Here is a 24,952-nt window from a genome sequence, read left to right on the forward strand (position 1 = left end):
CTATTGTTTCTGTGTACCACAGGTTTTTCCATCAGAGCTTTATCCTTGACTCTGTTATTACCCTCAGTAATGGCAGGAGAAGTCCATGAGGGGCCCTGCCTGGCAGCATTGCTTGTAGTGCTGCCTCTCCTGGTGCTTTCCTTTCCGAGTCTCGTGCCCTGCTTGCTTCGATGCCATCTTCCCCTTGCTGTTCTGTCATAAGGATGAGAGCTTATCCTGTCAAATGCAGATTACTCCTTCCTGTGCCCAAACTCTCTCTGCCACCCCATCTCTCTTCTATGCTGTTTGCTGAGTAGTGTGGAAGGAGCAAGGGGACATGAGAGGGGAAGTGGTGGCAGGCACTGGTTGAGTCTCTTATGTGCAGCCATGCATGGTCATGGGATGTGTGGAGAGGGGGCAAAAGTTTGGTTGGTTTTTGTTTTGTGGAACATTTCCCAGATACTTTGTCCCAAGATTCTTGCGGGTGCGATGCCCTCAGCCCACTGAGTCGTGACAAGTTGTGCCATGGGCCTTTCCAAGCCCCTCTGCTTACAAAATGTATCACAGGGTGCCTGCAGGCAAGCCCATCTTACCACTTCTGCATGTTGCCACTTCTTTGTGATTGAAAGGTGACAATTCAGACATAATTATATGATTTTTCACATAAATAGCATCTGTTACCTGAAAGAGGTTGAATGGATTTGTTTTGATAAGCTGGAAAAATATAGATCTTGAAATGCTAGATGAGATAAGCTTTTAATAACCAGATTTCTGGAGTTGGATTGGTTTCAAGAAGGTTGCTTGGGATGGATCAGCTTGAGTATAGTTGTAATGGTCTTGGGTTTGTGTACGACAGTTTTGTGTTACAGACCAGGCTTCTGATGGGATGATTTCTGACTTTATCATGATAAATTGCTTCCATCCCTTCTGTAGTGAGTTTTATTGCAGTGTTCAGTACAGTGTTTATATGAACTGCTACTAAAGAATAAATAAATAAAGCACGATATAGTTTAATATGGGGGAGGGAAATAGTTTATATTGTATTAGCAGTATTTGTTTAACAAGAAATGGATCGGAGATGACATTTATCTGTACTGGACAGATTGGCTTTAAACAAAACAAAGCCTTGAAATGGATCAGTTTTCATATAGATCAGAATTCTTCTTTCCTTGCTGAAAAGCTGGAGGCTTGGGGTTGGGTGGTCCTCAGCTCACAGCTGCGCTTGTGTAACTCCTGGGGTAACCATAGTGCTAAAGGTCTGTTGTGCTGTCATCTCCTGTACCTATAGACTGGACATGCTGGTAGTCAGATTCCACTGGGAACAGGAGAAAAGGAACCTTTGTACTTTTTAAAATTCTCTTGCAGTTCAATTCACTTGGTTGTGTCTTTCTTCTCCTAGGCTGCTTTTTCTTGCTGTAGGATACTATTGAAAAGTTCTGGGCTCATTCAAGACTAAATGGGTTTCAGAGGTAGAGAGATACTTGTGCTGAAATAGTAAATTATAGATATTATTTTTGAATTTCCCTTCATCTTTTGCTGATGCACTAACATGGATTTCATCTGAGAATTCCTTTGTAGGTGCTGTAGAAGGCTGAATTGCCCAGAGGACTGCTTCTTGCTCTGGCAGATCCCTCTTTCAGAATCTGAACTTTTAGAATAACTCTTTTTCATAAGTAAACATCCTACCATTTTTAGGTTTGGAGTCAATGTGCATCTTTGGCAAAATTGGCCAAGTACGGGTCATCTGGAAATATGATCCCAGTTTATGCAGTCATGTGTTGATTGTAATGCTGATGTTAAGATAGAATGGGGGATGAGGGCTAAGGTGCTGAAGACTTTTCTTTCAGTCACCATGTTGCAACCCAGTCAACCTGTAAAATGTATTTATTTTGCTTAACTCCTGTTGTTGGATTACAGATTACAATGAGTTACAGTCCCCTCTTTCTTGAAATTTATTTTTATACTCCTATCTAATATATAACCCTTTCTTAGATTTTGAATTTGGGAATAAATTTCCTTGATTTCCATTAGGAAAATTAAAATATCCACTAGGCTTGGCTGCTGAATACTCAATGTTGTGAACAGCAGTGACTGTTTTGTCAAGACCTGAAGATGAAGAGCATTATTATTACAAATTTCAATGCATAATTTTCTCTTCCAAATCATGTTTCCTTGCATGGAATCATAGTTATTTTCTCCAAGATATTTGGCCTGAGTTGTGGTAGTGACTGTATTTTTGCTGACAAACTAAACCAAAACCCAAATGCTGTTAATTTTTAGTTTTAACTGCAGAAGAAATTGTGCCTGAACTAAATATGCAGCATGTAAAATTTGCAAGTCGAATGTTCTGAACTAGTTAGTCTAGAACTTATGTGGGACTGTTGAGCTGATAGCAAAATATATGTTAAACAACAAAGAAGTTCTTGATTCTTATGTTCAGTGAAGTGGTACTAAGCATGCTAGTGATGGCAGGGTTTTCATTGAAATAGGCAGCACTTTGAGGGTCACCAAGGAGACAAGAGGCAGATTCTCTGTAGTAACAGTCTTAGCCAGTTATGGGTTTGGGCTACCAGTTATGCACTGTTTGGTTTTCTTCTGCAGGGGGAAAGGATACCAGTAAGATGAGTAAACTAAGCAAGATAATCTGATGATGATGGAACTTGAATCCTTGAAAAAACTATGGTTTTGAATTAAGATAATTGTCCAATGTTATTGTCAGCATTACTTAAATTTTGCTCTGAATGATACCATGTTCAGCAACTAGTAAAATACAATGCTAATTACAGGTCTGATGCTTTCTTTGGCATTTAAGGTATTTTCGTTTTTATGTTACTCCTTGTATTTCTTTCAAATATAAAGTCATATCAGTAGCACCATTTAAATGGATAAAGAATGAGCGATGTGCAGTTTTGAACTGTTGGTATAATCATGCCAGCTAAGAACATCTTCTGATGATGAATTTCAGTATAAAAGCCACCAAATGGACCTAGTGGTTCTGGCACATGAAATGTGAATGGTATAATGTTCCCTGAAACGTTATTCACTGGATTGCCAAATTCATGCTTTTCAAGAACTTTGTGAATTTAAAGCACTTTAAAGAAATATTTCGAGTTCACAGCAGTGGAGAGTGAATGACTCTTCTCAAAAAAATACATTGGCTACTGTTATAGATCAGCTTTTGCCAAGAGTTTCTGCAGGAGATGCCAGTTTGGAGTGGAAATTCAAGAAATGGGTTCAGCAAAGCGCTTCATCCTGTTCTTGGCTTAAAGCACGTGAATAATCCCATTGACTACCCACGTGTGCTTTACTGCGACTGCTCACATAGTGAAAGTTAGGCACGTGTTTAAATAATGTGCTTATTTGGGGGCTCCCTGCATGGTGTCTGCTGGCAGAGATTTGATTTTCTTATGGCAGCCATCACATGACCTGTGCAGGGAGCACAGCGTGGTCTGCATTAGCCCTGTGGGCCAAAGCAAAGGCTATTTCTGCATCCGCCCCCAATCCTTTCTGCACTTCTCTGGCAGCTGATCAGCTGTTTGCTGCCAATTGTGCTCTTGTGTTTTTGGCACCCAACCGCTCCAACTTGCTGCTCATGCAAGTATCGAATTGCCTTTGTAAGGCACAGAGTAGGCTCTTCCTTGTTTAAGATTGTATATGTGGTTGTTACAACATGAAAAAAAAAGATAGATCATTGCTGTAGTTTTCTTCATTTTGGTCAAATTGTGCCCTTTCTGTCAGTAGTCCCATTTAAGTTTATAGAGATGGCAGCAGAGTAGAACAACCATTTTGCAGGTCCAAGCTCACTGCTCAGATGAGCTAAATGGAATTTTTTACATCTGTTGTCTAATGGAAGCACCATCCTTTACTGGAGAAGCCCTGTAAGCAGATCATTTATGGAAATAGAGCTCTTTCAGGACTCAAGGGAGGGAAAAGTTAAATGCTAGGACAGACTCTTCAACCCGATTATTTCACAGCCATTATCTCTGTTGATCCAAAATTGGCTCACTTGGAAAACAGTACAACTTAACCTTAATTTTCCATCTTTTTCCATCTTTCCATTTTTTACATCTCTTCCTTCCTCTCCCATCTGCTGCATGCACAAGACAGCAGCAGAAAGCCCTGGAGGTAGCATTTCCCCAGGCTTGAAAAGGGATTGTTTGCAGGGGAAGTTGCTGTGACCTGTGCGTGGCTGGGCCTGAGCTCCAGCAGCCTTTGCCTTCTGCATTTTTTCTCTTCCAGAAATACAACCTCAGCAGCAGGTTAGCAGACACAGAGCCTATAGGTAGAAGCAAGTCAAGCTGTAGTAGACAGTAGTTAGTCAGTGGGACCAGCAAGCCCAGCACTGCAGCTGGTAATCAATGACCAGCTCCTTCAAACACAGCATCTCAAACCCGCCACTTGCTTTGTACTCCCCATGGCTTTTTACCTGCTCTTCAGCCTTTGCTAACAGCTCCACTGGAGAGGCCTAGGAAACTCCAAACAAAAGGCTGCTAATTGCAGCCTAAAGGTAAAATGAAGTAGGTTTTCTCAGTCAGTTTAGTAATCCTGGCTGTCAAAGAGGTCTGTTATCTTCAGAAGTATGTCAGAGAATATTCTTTAATGTATAATCATCTTAAATGGAGTACTTTTTTGCTGGAGCTATGTTTGGGGGAGTGAATGGGGTAACGTGTAATATGAGCAGATGAAAAATAGTATGAGTAGAGCGCTTCACTGGGATGAAAACTTGAATGCTTGCACAGACACCACAGAGGTCCTAAAGTATTGCTGTTAATAGGCTGTAACTTCATGTGTGAAATAGGTAAGCAAGTACTGTTTTCACAGACTGTTAGTGTATATGCCTTGAACATATCACTAAAAGTGTTTGAAGTGCTGTACTTCCAGTAGCATAACAATTATTAGACCTAAGCACTGACAAATTAAGGACTGAACTGTTACAAAAGGGTATCAACAGGCTTTCAGTTGGCACATGATAAACTATTTATGATCAGGGAGCAAGTTTATTTTCAAAGGAATATTCACATCGACAAAAATCCATAGAAAACCAGGATAGTATCTAAATAGTTGATTCATCCCCTATGTATAAATAAAATGCTGAATAGACACTCTCTTCATTTAAAGTACAGGACTGAACAACAAGGACTTGTTTTGATTTCTAGCTCCGATGGAGACTTCTTGCATGGTTCTGGGAAATCACTTGCCATCTCTTTTTCTGCAATCCAGACCCTGTAATACTTGTCTGCTTTGCAGAGGTAAAGTGGAGACTGAGAAAAGGGGTGGCTGCAAAGCAAGAATCTTCTATCAAAAGTCAGAACAAATGGTTTAGTTTTGATGAAAGTAATCTGGAGTCATTGCACCTAATAACTAGGTGCATCTAATAACTGCTGCTTGATAAGAGCCAACTTAGGAAGTTTTGATAAAGTCGTATTTCACTAGACAGTGCTGTGGCATGTTACTACCTTGATTTGGTTCACATCTGCATTTTTTTCTCCCTTAGATAAGTAGTAGCATGTGAAAATGTTTTTCAAATGATGATCAGTTCAAAGAAACATTGAAATGTTAAAAAATTTTTTCTTGACTCCCTTGATTCCACAAAATTGATTTGGAAGTCTTTCAAGGATTGACTTTACTCACTCTAAGCAAGTGCTGAGAAACTTTTAATTTGATGATTTTACTGCCCACTTGGATAGTTCTTCACCTAAGCCTGGGGAGTCTGTTTAAGAAAGTGACAAATTTTGAGTGACATCTATTCATTGGTTCCAAGAGTGACATTTACACTGGGGGCTACAGGAACTATTGCTTACAAAGAAAGAGAATATAAAATTCACATGACAAAGGCAAACCAATGAGGGATTCAACTCAGTGGGAATGGTAACATCTACAAAGGTCAGTGGGATGAGATTTAAGTACAGAGGAAGGAGAACAAATTCTTTTAATGGTCTTTGATCCCCTGTTCTTCCTCCCTGTGGACATTAGTAGAGGAACTGGGTCCATGACCAGCTTTATTATATACTTGCAAATGATCAGAGGTTGAATTTAGACCCTTTGTGGAACAAATGTGAATTTTAATGAATTCTTTCACTTTCTGTGTGTGTGTCTTTTTTTAATTAAAAATAGTCTCCACATTGCTGATAGTAATGAATGCTCTTAAGTCATAGAACTAGTTGACTCTCCCCAGGAAAGCTTGGGAGGCATTGAACAGCAAGTGAAACATGCAGACACATCCAATTATTAACTCATTTTTCTGCACTAGAACTGGAGGTAATTTCTCTTCTTTTTCTGTTTAGCACTTTCAGACCATGTTAAAGACTAAGTTGAATGTCCTAACTCTTCGTAAAGAGCCTCTCCCGACAGTGATCTTCCATGAACCAGAAGCCATTGAGCTGTGCACCACAACTCCCCTCATGAAGACCCGGACTCACACTGGATGCAAGGTACTCAGAAGTATAAACTGAGGGAGTGAGGCCAATGTGGAGGTGTCCCATGTAATTGTGAGAACTCTAAAGAGCCCAAAGTAACCAACACCGTTCTGGAAATTCCATTAACTGCTGCTATTATGATAAAGTTTCTGAATCAAAAAAGTAATTGAGCATTTCTGACCAGAAATTTTGGGTTTCAGGGGGAAAATATTTGGGTTACATGTCATGATGCAAATTGTGGAGGATTTCTAATGGCCTGTGATGAACTGCTGGTTGTAAACACTGACATTTCTGTAAGGGCTAGTGCTGCAGCCTTAACTCGAGGTTAGTTTGGTTGGGTTTTTTTTCTTTGTTGGTTTGGGGTTTTCAAGATTAAAAAAAGGAAAAAGGAGGGCAGGAGACTTGGTTTGGGGTTTTCAAGATTAAAAAAAGGAAAAAGGAGGGCAGGAGACTTACTTCTTGATTTTGTTAAGCAACAAGATCAATCTGCCCTGTTACATCAAAGCAGAGCTTCTGCAAAGGCTATTCCTCTTTTAAAAAGTTTAATGGCTTAAGAGCCTCAAGTGTGTTCTTCTGTGGTAAGAAACCATATAAAAATAGGAAACAAATCTGCTCTGTTTGCATCTTTTCTTGGAGTCATTTTCCTTGATCACAGAGCTCGCCTGGCCTTGCAGAGCCATAGGCAGCCTAGCAGACTGAGCTGGGTACCAGTCTGGCCTGTGCTGCCACTTGGGGCTTGGCAACTGATTCCCCTTCACCCAGCCTGGCTGCCATCTGTAGGGAGTATCCACCTGCCCTCGAGGGTCTTAGTGAAAATGGAGAGAACTGGGCTTCAGACTTCCCTGCTCTGTAAAGTGTTAATTCCAGGAGAGCTGTTGCTGGATGCTGTTTGCGCTGGATAAAATCCAAAGTGCAATTAAGTGTTCCCTGCCACAGTGTGTACACAAACATGTGCACACACACTCTTCCTTGCTAGGGGATCAGATGTGAATGAGGTGGGGTTGGAAGAAATTGCTTTCCCCTGCTTCTCTTGGCATACTGTACTTGGGCACCCCAGGCCTGGCACTTCCTTAGCAAAGTTTCTTCTTGGGAAGTGTCACTTCCCAGGTGTTTGACTCTTTGTCTGCCACAATAGCCAGGAACAGGACTCTGCTGCTGGGTGTTGAAACAAAGCTGTCCTGTGCTGATGCAGAGGAATACAGGGGAAGTAAACCTAATATGCTTTGTATGGTAGCTCACAGCATCTGCTCTTCCATGGTGGTGCTTTTGTCCCTTATGTTGACATCTAATGAATTTTTAGGGAATATTAGTATCATCAAAATGGTTCACAAAGTATCTGGCTTTCACCCCCAGTGAGAGAGGTCAGGCATAATAATGCTTTCTGAAATCAGTTTATCTTTGTGAATGTGTATAGAATTTAAATGAAGCCTTTTATTCAGCTAAGAGTCCTTCAATTGGAAAAGAATTGCAGAGAGATGTTGAACCCCTCAATGAAGAGAATCTTATTCTATATTTAGATCTCTTTTATTTATTGATTTATTTTTCCTGCAGTATAGCGCAGTAGCACTGACTAGCGAACATCTACCACAACACTCCCATTTTCCTTCTTGCATTGTTTCTCCTTCTCCCCTTCCCCTATAGCTAGTTTACCTCCTGTTAGTGTTGGAGTTTTATGATGGTGGTTTTGAGGTAGTGGCCACGCTTTCTTCAGGTGATTCAGCTGTTGTGATTTTCAGTACCTGCCATGTGTATGTTGTTCCTGTGGCAAAGAAATCCTCTCTTGTTAATAACTGAAAGGCTTCAATTTCACACAGGCTCTGTAGTCACAACCTCTTTCTTTTCTCCCTCTTTTTTCCTGACTAAATGTGTTCTTCCTGCCAGCTGTTAATAGGTAATTAACTTCCCTGTCCTCTTTCCCCTCAGATTATTAGTTTTTGCTGATTGATACAACAGTAGCATTGCCATAAAAAAGCTAGAATTTTATAATATGATTTTTTGCTCTGGCGGGTCTGATTAATTCCTGTTATTCTGGGTGTAAGGCAGGAGATGCTGTGTTGTTGCTGGTACCACCACACCTGTCTCATTCTGAGACTTGGGCTTTTCAGGCAAGAGCACAGCATCCAGTTTCTACTTGCTTTCATGAGTCACGCTTTTTTGAGCCTCAATCATTGTATTCCTCTTGACTGAAATCCCTCCAATTTTTCTATGTAATCCCATTAATGAGATAGCATCATTTGTCTGACAGAGGCTCCAGACATCTAATTGTATTGCACAGTTTTAAAATAAGCCTCAGCTGGCACCATCTTGTTATGGGAATTTGACACATGCAATTGCTTTGCTGTTTAGAGGTCTGGGCATTGGTTTTCTGATGTGATTGCTCTTGTACTTGTCCTTTCATCACAAGGCAGTCTTTTCTTTTTGCTTTTATTTGCAGTTAGCTGCTCAATCTTGAAGAAAAAACCTTTTTTTCTGAGATCTAATCTCATTTAGTAATTCAGTGGGATGATTTTAAGAATAGCAGGGAAATGTCTAGTTTGAAGTAATCTAGGGGAACACCCATCAAATCTGGAAAGTTGAAACAGTTGAACAAATTCAGAGAGCTTTCCTTTCTTGTCTGGTTCCACATCTAATGCAACTTTGTTGCCATCGTGGTTTCTCAAATATAATTTTTTACTTATAACAGAAGGCTTAAGTCTCATTCCTTCTGTAACTGCATGTCTACAACTGCCTGCTTGGGTCTGATGTGCTTGTTGTCCTTCCCACCCTTCTAGACTCGTGGACATGGTTGCCCCAAGAAGGAGAAATGGATAGTGTTAGCACTGATTTGCAGCACAGGGCTTTAGGTGCACACATTTGGGAGCTTTTGGTGCTGGTTGCTCAGTCAGGTGGGTTGACTTGGGGGCTGTAGCTCCCAAAGGGCACCTTCTTTCCCTACTTTGCCCACCAGCTCTGTTTGCAAGTGGGGAGTGACAGCCCTGGGATCAGAGTGGTGCAGCCCCAAGCAGCAGACAGCCTAAACCAGAGCAGGATTTCTGGGTACAATAAAGTACTCAGCCTCTGTGCTTTCTCCTGGGGTATCACTTGCTTTATTTGAACCATGGTGTACAGTCACTGGAGGCAGGTCTCTGGCCCAAGGAGCTGCAGCTTCTTGTCCTCCTTCAGCTGAGGATGCTAGGGTAGGGCACTGGGATGCAGTGCCCAGAGATCTGCCATTTCTCTGCCATTGGGTGGGGCACACAACTGGGGACCTGTATGCACCCTGCCTCTTCCCTGCAATGGGTGTGGCATTTATGAATGCTGGATCACCAAAGGCTGCTCCAAAGAGTGAAAAAACCCACCTGGCTTATTGTATACCTGTAAATGGCAAGTCTCAGCTTAAGCTAAACCACTCTTTCCTGAAGAATGACAAAAGAGAGTGAGAATAAATCTTTTGTTAGTAACTGGACCACACTTTCAGTCCCAGGTTTTGATTTGATTTTATTTTAGTAGAGCATGTTTTCCGTTCGGGTATGAGTGTGATTTAGATGTGTGTATAGAAAAAAGCATCCATTCTTCTTCAGATCCTAAGGATTTCAATTAGACTGTGCCTGTCCTGCTTGTTGGTATTTCATGTCAAATGGGCACTCCTGTGTTTCAGCTGGAAACCTGCTTGTCGCTTATCCCAGCACTAAGTACCACCAGATGGAAATGCAAAATCTGGAGTATCTCCAGAAAATAAGTTACTCTCTACTCAGAAATGCCTGCTTTCTCCATGCCTTTTAACAGATTTTGTGTAAGTTCTGCATGGTTTGTTCTTTCTTAATGTCCTAATCGGCTTATATTGATTCTAATGTTTCTTGATTTCTGTCCCTTTGAGCCATGGTGGTGGCATGAAGGGAACTGCCTAAATGACTTTCTCTCTCCTGCTGTAGCTTTTCCAGGCACTGGTGCAGTAATGCAAAAGGACAGAGGTTAAAAATGCTGTCTGCAATTTTTAAAGTGCTGTAGTAGGTTTAATTTTTTTTTCCTTTTTATTGGAAGACTCTTCAAAGTGAAGTCAGTGCTGAATAATCAGCACTGGGTCAGGCAATCTTATTCCTCCAGTTCTCACCAATGGACAAGCTTTTCTCAGCAGCCTCAGAGGCTGAAAGGAGTATAAACAGTGCAAATAGTTGTATTCTTAAGAGTATGCTTTAATGAAAAAGGGAAAATATATTTTAGTGATATGGTACTTACAGGAATGATACTTGTTGCTTCCCTGTCTTAATGGATTGATTTGGGGAGCTTATTAATTCAGTCTTTGTGGAAGGTATGATGTGGAAATCTCTGTGATAGTGTATCTTAATTGATGATGGATGAAAATCTTGTTTAACAATTTCTATAAATGGCATTTGTGGGGTAACAGTGTTTTAAAATCAAGTCTTGCACATACTGGTAGAGATTTAAAAGTAGACAAGAAGTAACATTAATAAATAGAGTTTGGTCTTTCAGAATAGCTTAATAGCTTCACTCCCAAAGCAAAAAGGAAATGTTTCTTGTACTAAGCTGGCTGCAGGCTGGTGATGACAGTGGGGCCAAGGCCACAGCTGCGCTTCTGTGGCACCAGTGTAGCTGGACACCAAGCTTGACTGGTGTAACTCTGGGGCACACCTGATGCTGCTACATGTTTGTCAACCTATGAACTGGATTTGGGGGGTTTCTGGGACAGCTGGGCAGTGCCTGAGGCACCCTGACCTGTGCCTGCCCTCTAGCAGCAGCTCTGGCCCCTTCAGCAAAGCCACAGCCCGTTGCCCTTGTTCCTGCTCTTCTCCTGGATTTGCTGGCTGCTGCCACAGTTTTAATTTTCCCTTTGTCTCCTTGTCTTTCTCCCATTTTTCTTCTTTTCTCAAAAGTAGCTTTCACCATTAGAGACAATTCCATCACCTGTGGGCCCTACTAATGAATCTCCATGCACATGAAATTGTCTCGTGCTTTGAGCAACAGGATGTACAGCAGTGCAGCAGAGACTGGAAATTTGGTCTGCAAGGGCTAAATGGACAAATGGGGATACAATTCAGCATCATAAAGTCACCCTAGGACATAGGAAAAAGCTCATAATAGGCTTCTAAGATGAATGCAGAGCAAGGTTGATTGTGATTTAATTATCATCTTTAGAATTACAGTGTTTCTCATTGGGATACATATTTAAAAAACCTGAAACATTGTATTAAAATTGCCCTCCTCAGTCTGATTCTAATTCCTTGTGTAAGGCAGTCATTTAGGAATAATGTCTTCTGAGATATTACTGCCTATTTTTGGTTTTCTGCCTTGTTAATTTTGATTGCAAAGGCCTTGCAGCAGGACTGTCTCTTACCACATACTTGCAAAATATCCCATTTCTACTCTACCCTACATGCCTCTATAGCAAATTTAGTAATGCTGTGTTGTTGCTTTTATTGGAATCACATTTTAAAAGCTTATAATGTTGTTACTTTTTTCCCTGTCGACCAGACTTTCCCAAGATGTTTTCTTTCCCAAGCATTTCTGGCCTATGCAAGCTCTTCCACTGGTGTGCCATCCTAATCAGCTCAGCCTGTGGTGGCCAAATCTGTTACCCCTTGAGCATTCAGGGGTACAGCATCTGCTGGGCCTGGAGGCCCTTCAGCATCCAGAAAATGTTTAAGTTGGTGAGCCATCCTCCCAGTTTCAAATAGCCTATACAGCATGGTTTTGGTGGTAGCAATTTCAGCCTCATTCCTCTTCCCCTTCATTGGTCCCCAGTGCCTGAGTTGTAGCTCTGGGTCGCTGAAGCATGGGCGAATGGCTTCCCTCTGCTGCCCTGTAATTGTGTTACTGTTATGGGTTGGTTTTGTGTCTTCCTGCTGAAATAGACAAAACTGTCCTTCGTGTCAGTACCCAGAGACCAAGGTACCCTTAACTGGTTTTATGTCCTGTTGACTCAAATTGGCTGAAAATGCATGCACAGTCTCTCTGGGATGGTAAAATCCAGATGACATAAATGGGTAGTTAAAAATCTTGTGTTTTACATAAATTTTCACAAATAATTTAAAAAGCCTACTCCTGTTGAACGTTTATTGCTCTTTTGGCTACTGAAACCATAGATTTTTGGAAGCTGCACATATTCTTGAAACCACCTCACTTTATACTTATAAAACTTAATGAAAGTGCTCTCTTTGCATCTGTAGAATGGTCAAGGATGATTGTTTTGAGTGCAGCTGTAAGTTTAAGTCCCACTAGCCTGGTCTTCATTACCATTTTGTAGGCCTATAATATTAAGATAACCATTAACTTTAATAAAGGAACAAATTAAACAAGTGAGAAAAGCTAATTGTACCATCACTCCCCAGCCTGCTGTTTTCCGTCATCTTTCATCTGAGTCAGAAGCACAGAGGGTTTTTTTTCCTTGCTTTATTAAAGGCCTTCTACTGTTATCTTTAAGCATTACTTATTTTGCATTGTGAACTGAGAGATTGTTTTTCTGCTTCTTTCTCCCTTCATAAAATGAACTAAAAGGACACACATGACTTCTTGTATAGGGCAAAACTTAGTAGCTTCACTGTATTTAGATATAGATACAGTACTGGTTGGTGAGAGATTCAGGTCTCTAATGATGTGTTTTCCAAAGGTGAAGTGTGTCAAATAAACTAATAACCCAACAAGTATGCTATATAAAGTACATTTTTTACTTTTTTTTTTTTTTTTTTTTTTTAGTGCTATAGAAATAAAGGGGAAAAAAGAAAAGATGAATCCTGAAGTTGTGGAAGAGTAAACTGCTTGCAGAAATCTTGAAACATGACTTTATTGGCTGAATCTTGTTCTAACATTGAAAATGGAGAGTTGCATGTGCTCATTTGTGTTTCAAAACATGCCTATATGTCAAGGTCCTGCCTTGGACCTACGAAGCTGCTGAGTTTTGCTGTGAGCAAGGTGGGATGAGCTGTGCAGGATGGCAGCAGCCCTCAGGCAGCACTCACTGCAGGGTGTTTGACACTGGCTGCTCTCAGCTTAGGAAAGAGTCTCTCTTGCATATGATTTTTTTAATTACATGCATGGAAAATCCATTTATGTCAGTGGGAATTTATACTTTAAATGAGTGCAGAGGACCTAATAGAAACATGAAGGGTAGTTGCAAGTGCAGAAGGTTGTTAAAGCATCATAATGCTTCATTTCCTGATGTCCAGGAGTCTTAGGTGGAGAATATAAATTGGGTAAAGCAATTGAATTAATCTTTAACTGAGCCTGCTTTAAATAGTATCTTCTGCAGTGTTCAGTTTTGCTGTGTTGGATGTATTTTGGCATAACTTTATTTGCTTAGTGCTAAAGTGGCATTGTAAGAACAATGTATACTGAGAGTGGTGGAAGTTATGTCCTGTCAGATATGTTGGTGGTATTTGTTTTTTCCTTAGCATTTGCACTGGTGACATTTTTCAAGCCATGATTCAAGTAAAGGGCATCTTGTTATTGAGGAAGTTCTTACATCCCATCTAAAAATGGTTATATATTGCAGTCTGCTTTAACTACCTTCATAGAAGAAAGTATGTGTCTGTTTTCTGTGTGTGGTGGAGCAACCTTACTCTGAATATATGTATGCTAATTAAAGGAAATCGGTTTTGCCTATTTACGTTTCCTTTTGGATTTTTTCACTGAGAAAGTGTGTCTCAAATAGTTTTAAAGAGCTCCATGAAAAGAAAAAGACCATCTCCTTGGGAGGAGAGAACTGGTGACAGGGAGGATTTCTGGGAGCTGCCCTGCATGTTTCTGGCCAGAAAAGGGCTGGAAATACCCTGGGTGCAGAGCCTTATTCCTGTGGTTCCCCTTGGGTTTGCTTCCCAAGGGAGGGAGCTCAAGGCTGGGCATGTTGTCAGGAAGATCAGGCATGAGTTGAGTTTCATATAGATGTGTCAAAATATGCTGAAAATAGCTGTGTGTGTGTGCACACTCCCAGGAGGACTAGAGGACTGAGGTCCCTACCCGTTGGGCTGCATGGGAAGGCTTCCAGTTGCTGTGGACCCTGCAGACAGACCGGGCACCTGGGAAGAGAGGTCCCCATGCCCCAGTGCTGCCAGTTTGTGTTGAGGAGGTCTCTTCAGGTCCTCAGAGCAAGGCTCAGGGTCCCAGGCTTTGTCTGTGGACAGACCAGTTCCCAGCACTGCTTTGTCTTGCATGAATAAATAAGAGCAGAAAGGTTGCACCGGGTAAGCCCAACTATGCTCAGATACATGCGTGTTTGAGCCCATTTTCTTTGTCAGTAGGTGGTAGAAAATAACCCCTAAACAATAAAATCCCCTTGAAAATGCAAGGGTATAAAAACTCACAGCATCCATTGGCATTTTGTGCTTTGCTCCTCCCCTTGGTGCATGTATTTCATCATTTGCACAACAATTGTGTACATTGCATTTCTTCTTACTGCTGTAGTTCTGCCCTTGTAGTAGATGCACTGGGTTCCGGTGAAGAAAGTGGATGACAATGCATGATATGGAGCCTGGGAAAATGTTTTTAACCTAAACAGAAATCCCTTTGGTTGGAATCTAGCACTTCCTTTGGCTTCAGAGCTTTGACATTATTAGTTGCCTTTGATTCAACAAAAGCTTGAATGTGAAGTCATAGGTCTTTGATTTTGTTAGCAAATAGTATTTATAAGAAGAAGTCATCTAAACCAACCTTTTAGTATAAAACAAGGCACTAAACAGTTTATATTTCATTCAGTTATGGAGAGATAGTGATTGGCATTCAAAGAGCACTGTGTAAAATGCCAACATACAGGAATTAAAAATGCTCTCTGTGACTTGGTTAAGAACAAGCACTGTCCATTCCTGAATTTCCACCCTTGCTTGTAAAAGCAAAGGGAAGCTTGTGAGGTACTGAGGAGGCCAGACAGTGTGCGCAGGTGAATGCTCAGTCACTCTTCTCTGAGGGTCATTCGTACTTCTGTAGTATTTCTGAACCAGAAAGATCCCCAAGCCCCTTCTAAAGCAGCTTTGTTGTCCCCTGCTGTTCAGCTGCTGTTCTCTGCCAGCAGCCCTTTTTGCAGAGGTCAGATCAGCTCACCAGAGCTTGAGCGAAAGCTGTGGGGGCACACTGTACTGTGGATAAAATACACAAGGGGAAAACTGGAAAAGATGATGAGAATTAAAATGCATACTTCTATTAAGTAGTAATGCATTGAATGAAGGTACTAAAAAGCAATATATACTAATGGAATTCTTTTGATGCACAAAGCTCCACAGAATACTTCTGTATCTTGAAACACAAATGTAAGTTGTTTTGTGAGTTTTAGAAATACCACTTTTCAGGGTACTTGGAGCTGTTGTTGAATTATAGCTGTCTTTGTAGGAGATAACGTACCAAAATAGTTTTCTCTGAAAGAATATTTAAATTTCAAAACCAATTCAATCTCTCTACAGCGGGAAATATTTAAATTTTGAAATTATAAATTTACAGAACACCTTAGAAGATAATCTTCAATTATACATATATACAATGTCATACAGCTTATGCCAGTAATTTCCAGCTTTTGCAATCTGGCACGAAGCCAGGACACCAGTGTGAAGCACAGTGGCAGTTGCAAGGTCCTAGATAGCTACAGATGTGTCAGGGTATTTATTTTTTATGAAAATATTGTGCTCATTGCAATTGTTCAGATAAAGCCTTCTGGTCATAGGAGCTAATTGCTTCCATAATAATTAAAGTTCAAGTATCTAAGACCTAATAGCTTTAGACATACAAAAATTAAAATGAGATTGAAATTTATTATGTTGGCTAGGCTGAGCAGATGCTGCAGTCACTGTCAATTGTTTTGTTCTAGTGTGTCCTTGAGAAATGTTTCTGTCGTTGTGTGGCTGTTGCAAGGTAAGGATGGAGCTGTGGGTTGTGCTGCTGGAGAATACAGGAAGGTGCTGCTTCTCCGTGGCCTCGGGGCATTAGGAACTCTGCTGTGAGCTGGCTTTCAGGAGAAGGAGGAGTAGGCACCCTTCCTTCATAGCAGATGAAGTTACTCTTCAACAGAATCAAAAAAACTTCTGGTTCTGCGGTTGCTGCTCCCTCACATTGTTGCAATGCCCCCCCCAGCCCCCCACTCACCAGCATGAAATGTGCTGGGAGAGGTGTTGGCAGATCTTTTCAGATGTGCTTTTTCACAACAAAGCCATGTGTGCTTATTCTGTGAAGGTATTCTGTGTGGCTCTTCCCCTGAAGCCATAGATATTGTTTCTTTGATTTCCATTAGAATACTGCAAAATTTGCATTTGGCACTGGGTACCCACTGCTCAGCCTAGTTTGAGCCAACATGAGCCTTCTTGGGAATTTGTAATCTCTGGTTACAGCTTTACTGTGCCAAACCCAGCAGTCTTATTTTGGGGCCAGTCCTGTGTGCTGAAAGCTTCTCACTGGAGCAAATGACACTGGCAAGCAAGCAGCTGAAATTGGATTACAGATCCATTCTCCTGCAGATGGGGTACCAGTGGCCATGGCTGTAGTGCACGGGCTGCAGGAATGTAAATTAATGTTGCAATCCAAAATGCTTTATGTCATAAGAGAAAGGAGGGTCCTTTGTGCCACCTCTGTTTCTGTTAGTTCCAGAAGAGATCCTGTTCTCCATGTACTATTGCAATATCTTCTGCAATGCAATGTGATGCATAAATATATTAGCTCAGAAGAGAAAGAATTTTTTCCATTCCAGGATTTGGATGTCAGTGTCTGAGACTAATAACTTCTTGTATTTATTTCATTAAAAGATTATTTTCTTTGCATAGTTAATTAGAAGTTCATAACAATAACCATTACAATGCTTCTGGGCAAGTTGAAGACCTGATGCCTGCTATCTATTGCTGATCAATTACCTTTATTGTAAACTATGGTGAATATTTGACTTGATGCTGGTGGTAATTCAGTAGGCTTTCTTCTCTGGGACTCTAGGTTGTACAGGCATAACAGGTGCAACAGAAGTATGAGGGTGCTTTGTTTATTTTTTTCTCTAAGAAAGGAGACAGATCAAGTTTAAAATTTCGGAAAATGAGTAAGTACTTCTAAGTTAAGAACTTCCCTTGAAAGTAACTAACCCAGGAATCTCTGATATTCACCTATAGTCATTTCACAGCAAGATCCTATTAAATGATACAGATTGCCATAGAAGTAAAATACTGAATTTCACAGCAATGTGAATTTGGAATTGAGTTTATCATGTTTTATCAGTGAATGAAAAACTAATGTTGAATTGGTAGTACCCTGTTAACTTGAATGAAACAAAATACCCACTGAGGTTGTGGTCCATCCCTTTTGGAAGCTGATGTTTCTTTCTGAGTGCTTGAGTATAGCACACTGAGGAAAAAGAGTTACTGAATTAATCAGCTAGGTCATGATGACATGATATTTTGATTAAAGTGCTCTCAAGGTTTAAATGGCATGGCAGTGACCTGCACTTTATAATCCCAAACTTGAGATGTAGATAACCTTATATTTAATAGATACACAAACATTTAAAGTAGAAGGAAACTAATTTAAATGAGCAAATTTTGGAAGACGAACAAGGTGGAAGAGTATAAGTGTACTTTCTAAAGTTCACTGAAGATTCATTGAACGGTTTGCTGAGAAAGATTTGTCAATGAGTAGTTATTTGATAGAATTTTTTTCATCCTTGGGGACTTGTTTTATTTCAGTATTTGTTGTCTCCCAATCCCTCAATGTATTTTTCAAATGGGTGGAAAGCAAGCTTCAATTCAGAAAGAGATTTAAATTAATATCTCCAAAATTAGAGAATGATCTTCCTAAAGACAGTTGAGTAGTAAACTGGGAGAGATCAGGAAAATAGAAAAAAATAAGATAATATATGTGTGTTATGATTATTTTGAGACTATCATTGTAGTGGATTCTGAGTGTTCTCTGGAACAGGATGAACAGAAAACAAACTGGTTTTAGTTCTTTCTGAAAGCTGCTTTTTTGACTGCATTATCTGTAGGCTGAAAGTAATTCCCCTGTGCTGATGTCTGACTCATTCTTACAAATAGTTCAATAATACACTTCAGCTTTGTCAGCTGTTTGTAACCACAGTGGCCAGAATCCCCATGGGAATTATCATTAATGGGATGCAGTTTTTGGATTGGATTTGCTATAGTATAAATTGGCATACTTCCTTTGAGTGAACTGCCATGCTAAGTTATATTATTTAAGAATCTGGTGTTCTAGTTTGACATGTGGCTTGGAGTTCCTGTTGATTGAAAGCAGTCTGTTAATAAAATCAAAGTAATTGAATACAGCCTATGGGAAGCAGTGCTGTTTGTCATTTGTTATTAGGCAGAAACGTTAAAAATATTAAGTAATTCTTGAAATGATTTTTATGAAACAGCGTAATAGTGATTTAAAGAAAGGTGTTTTCACCCCAGAGCTTTGCCTTGAGTTGCATTTGCAGGCCTTCATACAAGGCCAAATAAATTGTGTCACTCTGCATTCCCAAATGGAAGAAATTATATACATCTAAGAAATATATTTTATATGTAATTTAAGTTTGGAACCATTTATAGCATTTTCTTATAGTCAGGATAAACTGAATGACTTTAATTACCAGTGACTTACTGATGGACTGCTGTAAGGTTTTTGTTCTGCATGACTTTCCTTATCTGTACATAAGGTTTTATTCACTGTTATCAGTTTTATGCAGACAGCACGTATCCCAAAGCAAGGGACGAGCTTGGCTGTTGCTGTAGCAGTGCCCTGAAGGGGTTTAACGTGGGCTGTTGGCTGGAGCAGGGCACATCTCTGGATGCAGCTCCATGCTGTGGTGCCTGTGCATGTCTGTGCATCCCCGCTCCCAGCCCTGCCACCAGTGGTCTCCAGGGCCCTGAGTGGCACCCCAGCAGCCACTGAGCGTTATTTGGCAGGGTGATGCCTCTCGTGGAGCTGCTTTGGATGGTTGCAGCCCTCAAGGAACTTGCTGGCCTGCCTGCCTGACTCCCTGGGCATGGCTGCTGCTGCCTCTTGCTGCTGTGGTGCTCCACTGAATGCTCGTGGGCACGTTTACCTAAGGTGCAAATGTGGCCTTTTAAAAAATTGTTTTGTTTGTGGGTCACTAAATCAAAGATGGACAGGAGGACACATGGTGAGTTTTCTGTGTCCTGGTTCTGCTCAGCAGCTGCAGTTGTGTCAAATTTTCAGGTTCTGTGTGTGGTACTGTCATCAGCAAGTGAGCCTGGGTTAAATAGGTAAGTAAATAAATAAATTGGAATTGATCAGGCCACAGATTTGGGATATCCGTGTACCTCCCTGGGATGCTGACTACACCTGTTGGTCCCAGGGCTGCCCCAGGCCCAGCATGGCTGTCACCTCCCAGAGCCATTCCCTGGGCTCTGGTTCGGGGCTGTAGTGAGGGTATCTGCTGTTCCTTGGTGGCTGCTGGCCATTTTCAGAGCAGGGGTGGTTTTTGTGTGTCTTCTACCTTCAGGTGACTCCATCCTTTAGGGCCAGGTGGCTCCTGCTGCCATCTGGGTGCAGAGGAGAGTGAGGACATGTCTGGCTTTGTCCTGGGCCTCGAAGGCCCTTCCTGGCCACTGCTCTGTGACTCAGGGTTCTGACCCTGGCAGTGCCCCCAGCCAGGGGCCAGGGCCACTATGGGAGGAGTCCCAAGGATCCTGTGTGTGCTCCCAGGCGCCTCACTGTCCCTGACATGGGCAGCTGCCTGTGCCTGCAGGCAATGGGGTGAACACCTGCAGCTTTTTGAGCATTTGTCATGTTGATAACCTAAGCCAACAGGAATAAGCCCTTCCTACATCCAAAGAGAAACAAAAGAAAGCAAAAGCTCTCTGGTGTGGCTTTGGGTGGAGGGTTGGCCATCCTGGCCATCCCATTCCTTAGATCCCCCTTCCTGTCCTTTTTAAGGACACTTGCATGTGGCAATCGGTCTGAAATCAGACATCGGTGACTTGTGGCCCTTTGAAATATTCTCAACAAGAGTTTATCCAGTGGGAATTAAATTCCTATCGTTTTGGAGAAAAGGGTTGCAATTTGAGTCCTTCACTGTGGCACTAGAAGACTCTCAGGGAGACTAGTGTGCAACCAGAGATGTTCAGGTAATTTATCCCCTGGACTTGGTAGCATGAGCCTTGTGAACTATCAAGAGGCACTCTTGCTGTCTCTTTGGATTTGTTAGCGTGCCCTCATTTTGCAGTGAGTCCTCTTGTGCTGCCTGTGGCTCAGCTGCCTGATGGGGCATGGTGAAGAGCAGGGAGGGAGGAGCAGGCTTGGGATGGTCAAGAGCCCTGCTTGATGACTGCACTGCCAGGCAAATGGCCAAACGAGGGGCATCTTTCAATTAAATATGATATTATTGCAACATATTTCATAGGATTATTTTTGTTCAGGTAGCTTCTCAGTAAGGTAGTGAATTTTATTTTGAAGTGAGACAGAGACAATGATTACAGAGGTCTTTGCATAATTTTTCCCTCTCTTTGAATTAGATTGCATGTTTGTTCTCTGCTGGCTATTACTTTCATGTCAGTATAAGTACAAGAGGTTATAGAAGTTCATGATGTTTCTCACATTGTAGCAGCTTTCTGCATACCATCCCCTTTGCCCTTTCGACTACATGAAAAACTATAAATGTGTCAAGCAGCAAGATTTAAATAAGTGCTGTTAAGGTCCCAGACATCATTCCAGAGCTTCGATTTCTTAAGAGCTGTCTGAGCTTTACTTTACGTGCAGCCACACAGTCATGCCGACTAAAATTCTGCTAATTATTTTGGAGACATTTTTGTATGATGTGTCTTGAGAAAAGAGTCTGAGCATCTGTGAAACAGATGAAGTGAAAATTCCTCTGGCGTCTATCAGCAAACATAAGCAGGTGAAGCATTTCCAAATTTCTGCAGCTGAAGGAGGGGCTCCAGAAAAGATGGTTGTTTGCAGCATAGAGGGGAAATGAAATTAAAAATAATTACTTATGTATCTTCATTTGATGCTGCCTTGTCAGATAAGGCCAGTTCAGGAACAGCAGCTTTCTGCTTCATTTCAAGAGCCATTGTAAATTGTCATGTTTTTCTAGGAAATGAATAGGGTGCTGCAGACTCTAAGATGCAAATTGCTGAATCTATAATTGAGCACTGCAAATAGGGCTCATTTCTCAGTTTGAAAGGTGTTAAAATGTTTACAGTTATTGCATGTGCAAGGTTAATCAAGGTAATTTTTGAAATACATTGCTGAATCAATCTCCTAATGGAAAATTCCTGAAAATCAAATGGTTTGTATGTTTTAAGGCAAACCCCAGGAATTTAGAAATAAAAAAAATCTGCTGCTGGTGCCCACTAAAGGAAATGTGTGTGGTAAGAGCTGTTTTTGCTGCCCAGGATGAAAGGCCAGCTGGCATCAATTAGCACTTTATGCACATGCACTTTTATAGAAATAATTTTTACTGAGCAGATTTCAAGGCCTTTCAGTGCCACTTAGTTAATCCTCCTAACAATCCTGGCCAGAGCTGCCCCATTATACACATGGGCAGACTGGAAATTGGGGAGGTTTAAGTGACTAATCTGTAGCTGCAGAGTGAACGAGTTCTGTCTCATTTTATCTGCCTTTGCAAAGCAGCACTACCTTTTCTCAGAAGAGAATCCAAAAAACAGCATACAAGTTACAGCAATGGTTATGTGGTGTGTTCTAGAATATCCTTTATAAGGCACTGCCTTTAAACAGTGTATAGGACAGAAATACAATTTGTTTATTACATGAAGGACAACTACAAAGGATTAAGTAATTTCTACAATAATTGACTTCTCTGCTTCAAGTTCATTGTTTATTGTTTATGTTTTTGTAAAACTGCATAGACAAAGAATGAGATTTCCCAGTACATGAGAGAAAGCCTTGCTGTCTTTTCAAGAAACAAGGGCTAGTTTTGTTTTTTTTTTTTTTTTTAATAAATGCTTTCTTCTTCTAAGAGCATGACTGTGCAAAAATGCAAGTGTGCTGAATTTGACCCAGGGTGTGAAATGAGCAAATGTCCTTCACTACTTTCTCTGAAGTTTGCATCCACTTAAAACAAGCTGCTGCCAGTTTTCCACTGTAGTCTTTAAAGGCCAAGAAAGTGCAATTAAAACATGCAAATATGTGGTTAACCCAATAGTTCTTGGTGGCATGACAGGAGCCTTGGATGAGAGCTTGGTACCATTCTTTATGATTATTGTGCATGGATTGTTGGTCCCTGGCACAAGTGGGGTGGGAAGGAAGTGTGAGACTCCAGGCTGTAGTTGAGAGGAAGGTCTCACAAATGTCATCCCTAAAGCACTGGGTCTTTTTCTGAGATTGCAAGGTGATGAGGAGTTTACATTTTTTTTCTTCCCCCTACCCCAGGATGGTTGTTAAAAGGGAAGCAGGGTATAAATAGATAAAAAAGCTGCCTAGTTCCCTAGTATCTCATGCTGCTGTGGAAATCAGACAGTAAATAGACAAATTATCCTGTAGTCATGCCTGACTGTAGCCTCAAGATATGAAGTGTTTCTTTATTTCCAGCTGACAGAAGGTATAAATGAGGATCATCATTGTGAATGAGCCGGAGATGCCCTGTGGTTTAGCCCTGCATTTGGTTAAGCTGGTGTGTTGGTTCACATCTCAGGGCTATCTTTTCAATTAATTCTTCCAGAGCTGATGAGCTGAATAACATGAAATGTATTAGGGGGCATGTGCCAGGTGATGGTGAACGTGCTGCCTGATCATACAGATATGAAAAGATATTTTTAATAGAGTGCTGTATATTCATAGGCAAATTCCCTATTCATTTTAGGGCAGTATAACGGCACAGCAACTGCTCTAAACATACAGGATTGCTCTGATATCCCCCCACTGCAATATAAAGCACAGTTGTAAGTTCCTCCAAGATGAGAGGAGTGTTGCATATAAAGCCAACTACATTTTGTGTAATATAGGAAACATATTGTTCATATTCTACTGAGTGAAATCTGTTTTGGATTTCTTTTGCTCAGGGTCCAGATCATATAAATGATTGTGGCCTTTGCTGTATAGCAAAAAGCAACCCATGGTCTTTTCATGTCTGGAACAGTTTGACATAATCAAAATGTATATAAGATATTTAAGATACTTGTTCAGCATATAAAAAAAACTATGGCTCAGGCTGCTATTCCCAGCTGTAAAATTCAGAGATCTTAGTAGAAAATGAAACCCCCCAAACCAGCATGCATTCCTCACAGTTAATATATATTAGCTTTATCCGGTGTTTCATTCTCTCCCTTCTAAACATAAAAGAAAGGTAAGATAGCATTGGCCACTGTTGTTCTGATCTTCTTATAAAGATGAATAATGGTGAATAATGCCTGTATCTTTGGCTTTCCCTTGAGTCCAGTTACATTGCACACCCATCAGTAGTTCGGGCAGGAGATGGGTATGAGGTTTCAGTGTTGAAAGTGTGTCTCTGAAAATCTTCTGTGCCTCTTAATGTTTAGATTTGGATTGAGGACACAGACCCTGGCCATCTCTGAATTATTTTGTAGAGACTGTACGAAAAAACTAGGAGAGTGATTATGCTTGGCTCTACTGGATAGATAGCAGAACATGCTGGCATTGATACCACAAGTAAATTCTCATGGTTTCCTTGTGGTGAGAAATGAAATTAATTCATTTAACCAAAGTTTTGGTGAATCAGAGTGGATTTACCTGGTAACATGTAGGAGTGACAGAAGTGGACACTGTCCGTCCCTCCCACCCCCCCTTTTTTTTTTTTTTTTGTAAGACAGACAACATTATATTTACCCTTGCCTACATTTAAGCACAAAGTTTAATCAGGTTTCATGTTTTTTATGGGGGTCAGATATAAACGTGAAAGTTTGTATGCACACAAGAACAAGTCAAATTTACTAGGTGATATTTTTAGCATCCTTCAAGACAACTAAAACAGGATCCTGTCTCAAAGCAAATCAAAGTGTTTTTGCAGGGATGTGAGCAATATGAAATGCAAGTAGCATTGGCTGGAAATGTTACTTGCAAGTTCTTTAACAAGTTCTTTAAAAGATTGGCTCAAACGAACAATTTTCCAGATTATTTTATTTAAAAAAAAACCCAAATAAATTCCAAACCTTATAAGGATTTTTTTAAGCCCACAGAATTAATATTATCTTGGGGCCCTTATGTTCCTCTTCACAGAGTACCATGAAGAAAATCCATTATTGCCTTTATTTTGCTGTCAATTACTTTAGATTGAACAGAGATTGATTGCTCCTCTATGATAATCTGCACTAGCAGTAGTGGAGAGTATGAAGCAAGCAGTTTAGTCCTGGTCTTGGTTGTCAATGAATGTAGATTAAATTAAGTCAATTTATTTATATTTTTTCCTGATCATACAGTCGGTTCCCCTGCTCTCTCATTGTCTGAAAGCTGCTTTTTTTTAACCATAATTTTAGATAAGATTTTTAGTCCTATTTGAAGTTCATGATGACAATTCCTTTGATATTGATAGCAGTTGGATTTGGCTGAAGGGTACTATTGCATATTATGACTCTTGTTTGCCTTTTTCCTTTTTTTATCCTTTAAATAGCGTGCCTTTGACAAGCAGATTGCTGACCTCTGCATTTTTTAATACTAAAAGAAACAAACAT

The 24,952-nt window shown here is 40.7% G+C and overlaps 1 protein-coding gene across 8 annotated transcripts in view; it reads left to right on the forward strand.

Moving 5' to 3' along the window:
- The window catches only part of PID1 (phosphotyrosine interaction domain containing 1), a 94,579-nt gene that overhangs the window by 36,336 nt on the left and 33,291 nt on the right, over positions 1-24,952 (forward strand). For 4 of the 8 annotated variants that reach the window (XM_068200869.1, XM_068200866.1, XM_068200870.1 and 1 more), the window contains exon 2: positions 6,264-6,410. The exons of 3 other annotated variants lie outside the window; for them this stretch is intronic. In XM_068200869.1, the coding sequence (XP_068056970.1) occupies positions 6,264-6,410 (147 nt within the window). Of the gene's footprint in view, positions 1-6,263; positions 6,411-23,897; positions 23,958-24,952 lie in introns of those variants that run through there. One more of the 8 variants, XM_068200871.1, reaches the window with a different exon arrangement.

The sequence above is a fragment of the Anomalospiza imberbis genome, chromosome 10 (assembly GCF_031753505.1).
Source record: "Anomalospiza imberbis isolate Cuckoo-Finch-1a 21T00152 chromosome 10, ASM3175350v1, whole genome shotgun sequence".
In the NCBI taxonomy this organism is placed as follows: domain Eukaryota; kingdom Metazoa; phylum Chordata; class Aves; order Passeriformes; family Viduidae; genus Anomalospiza; species Anomalospiza imberbis.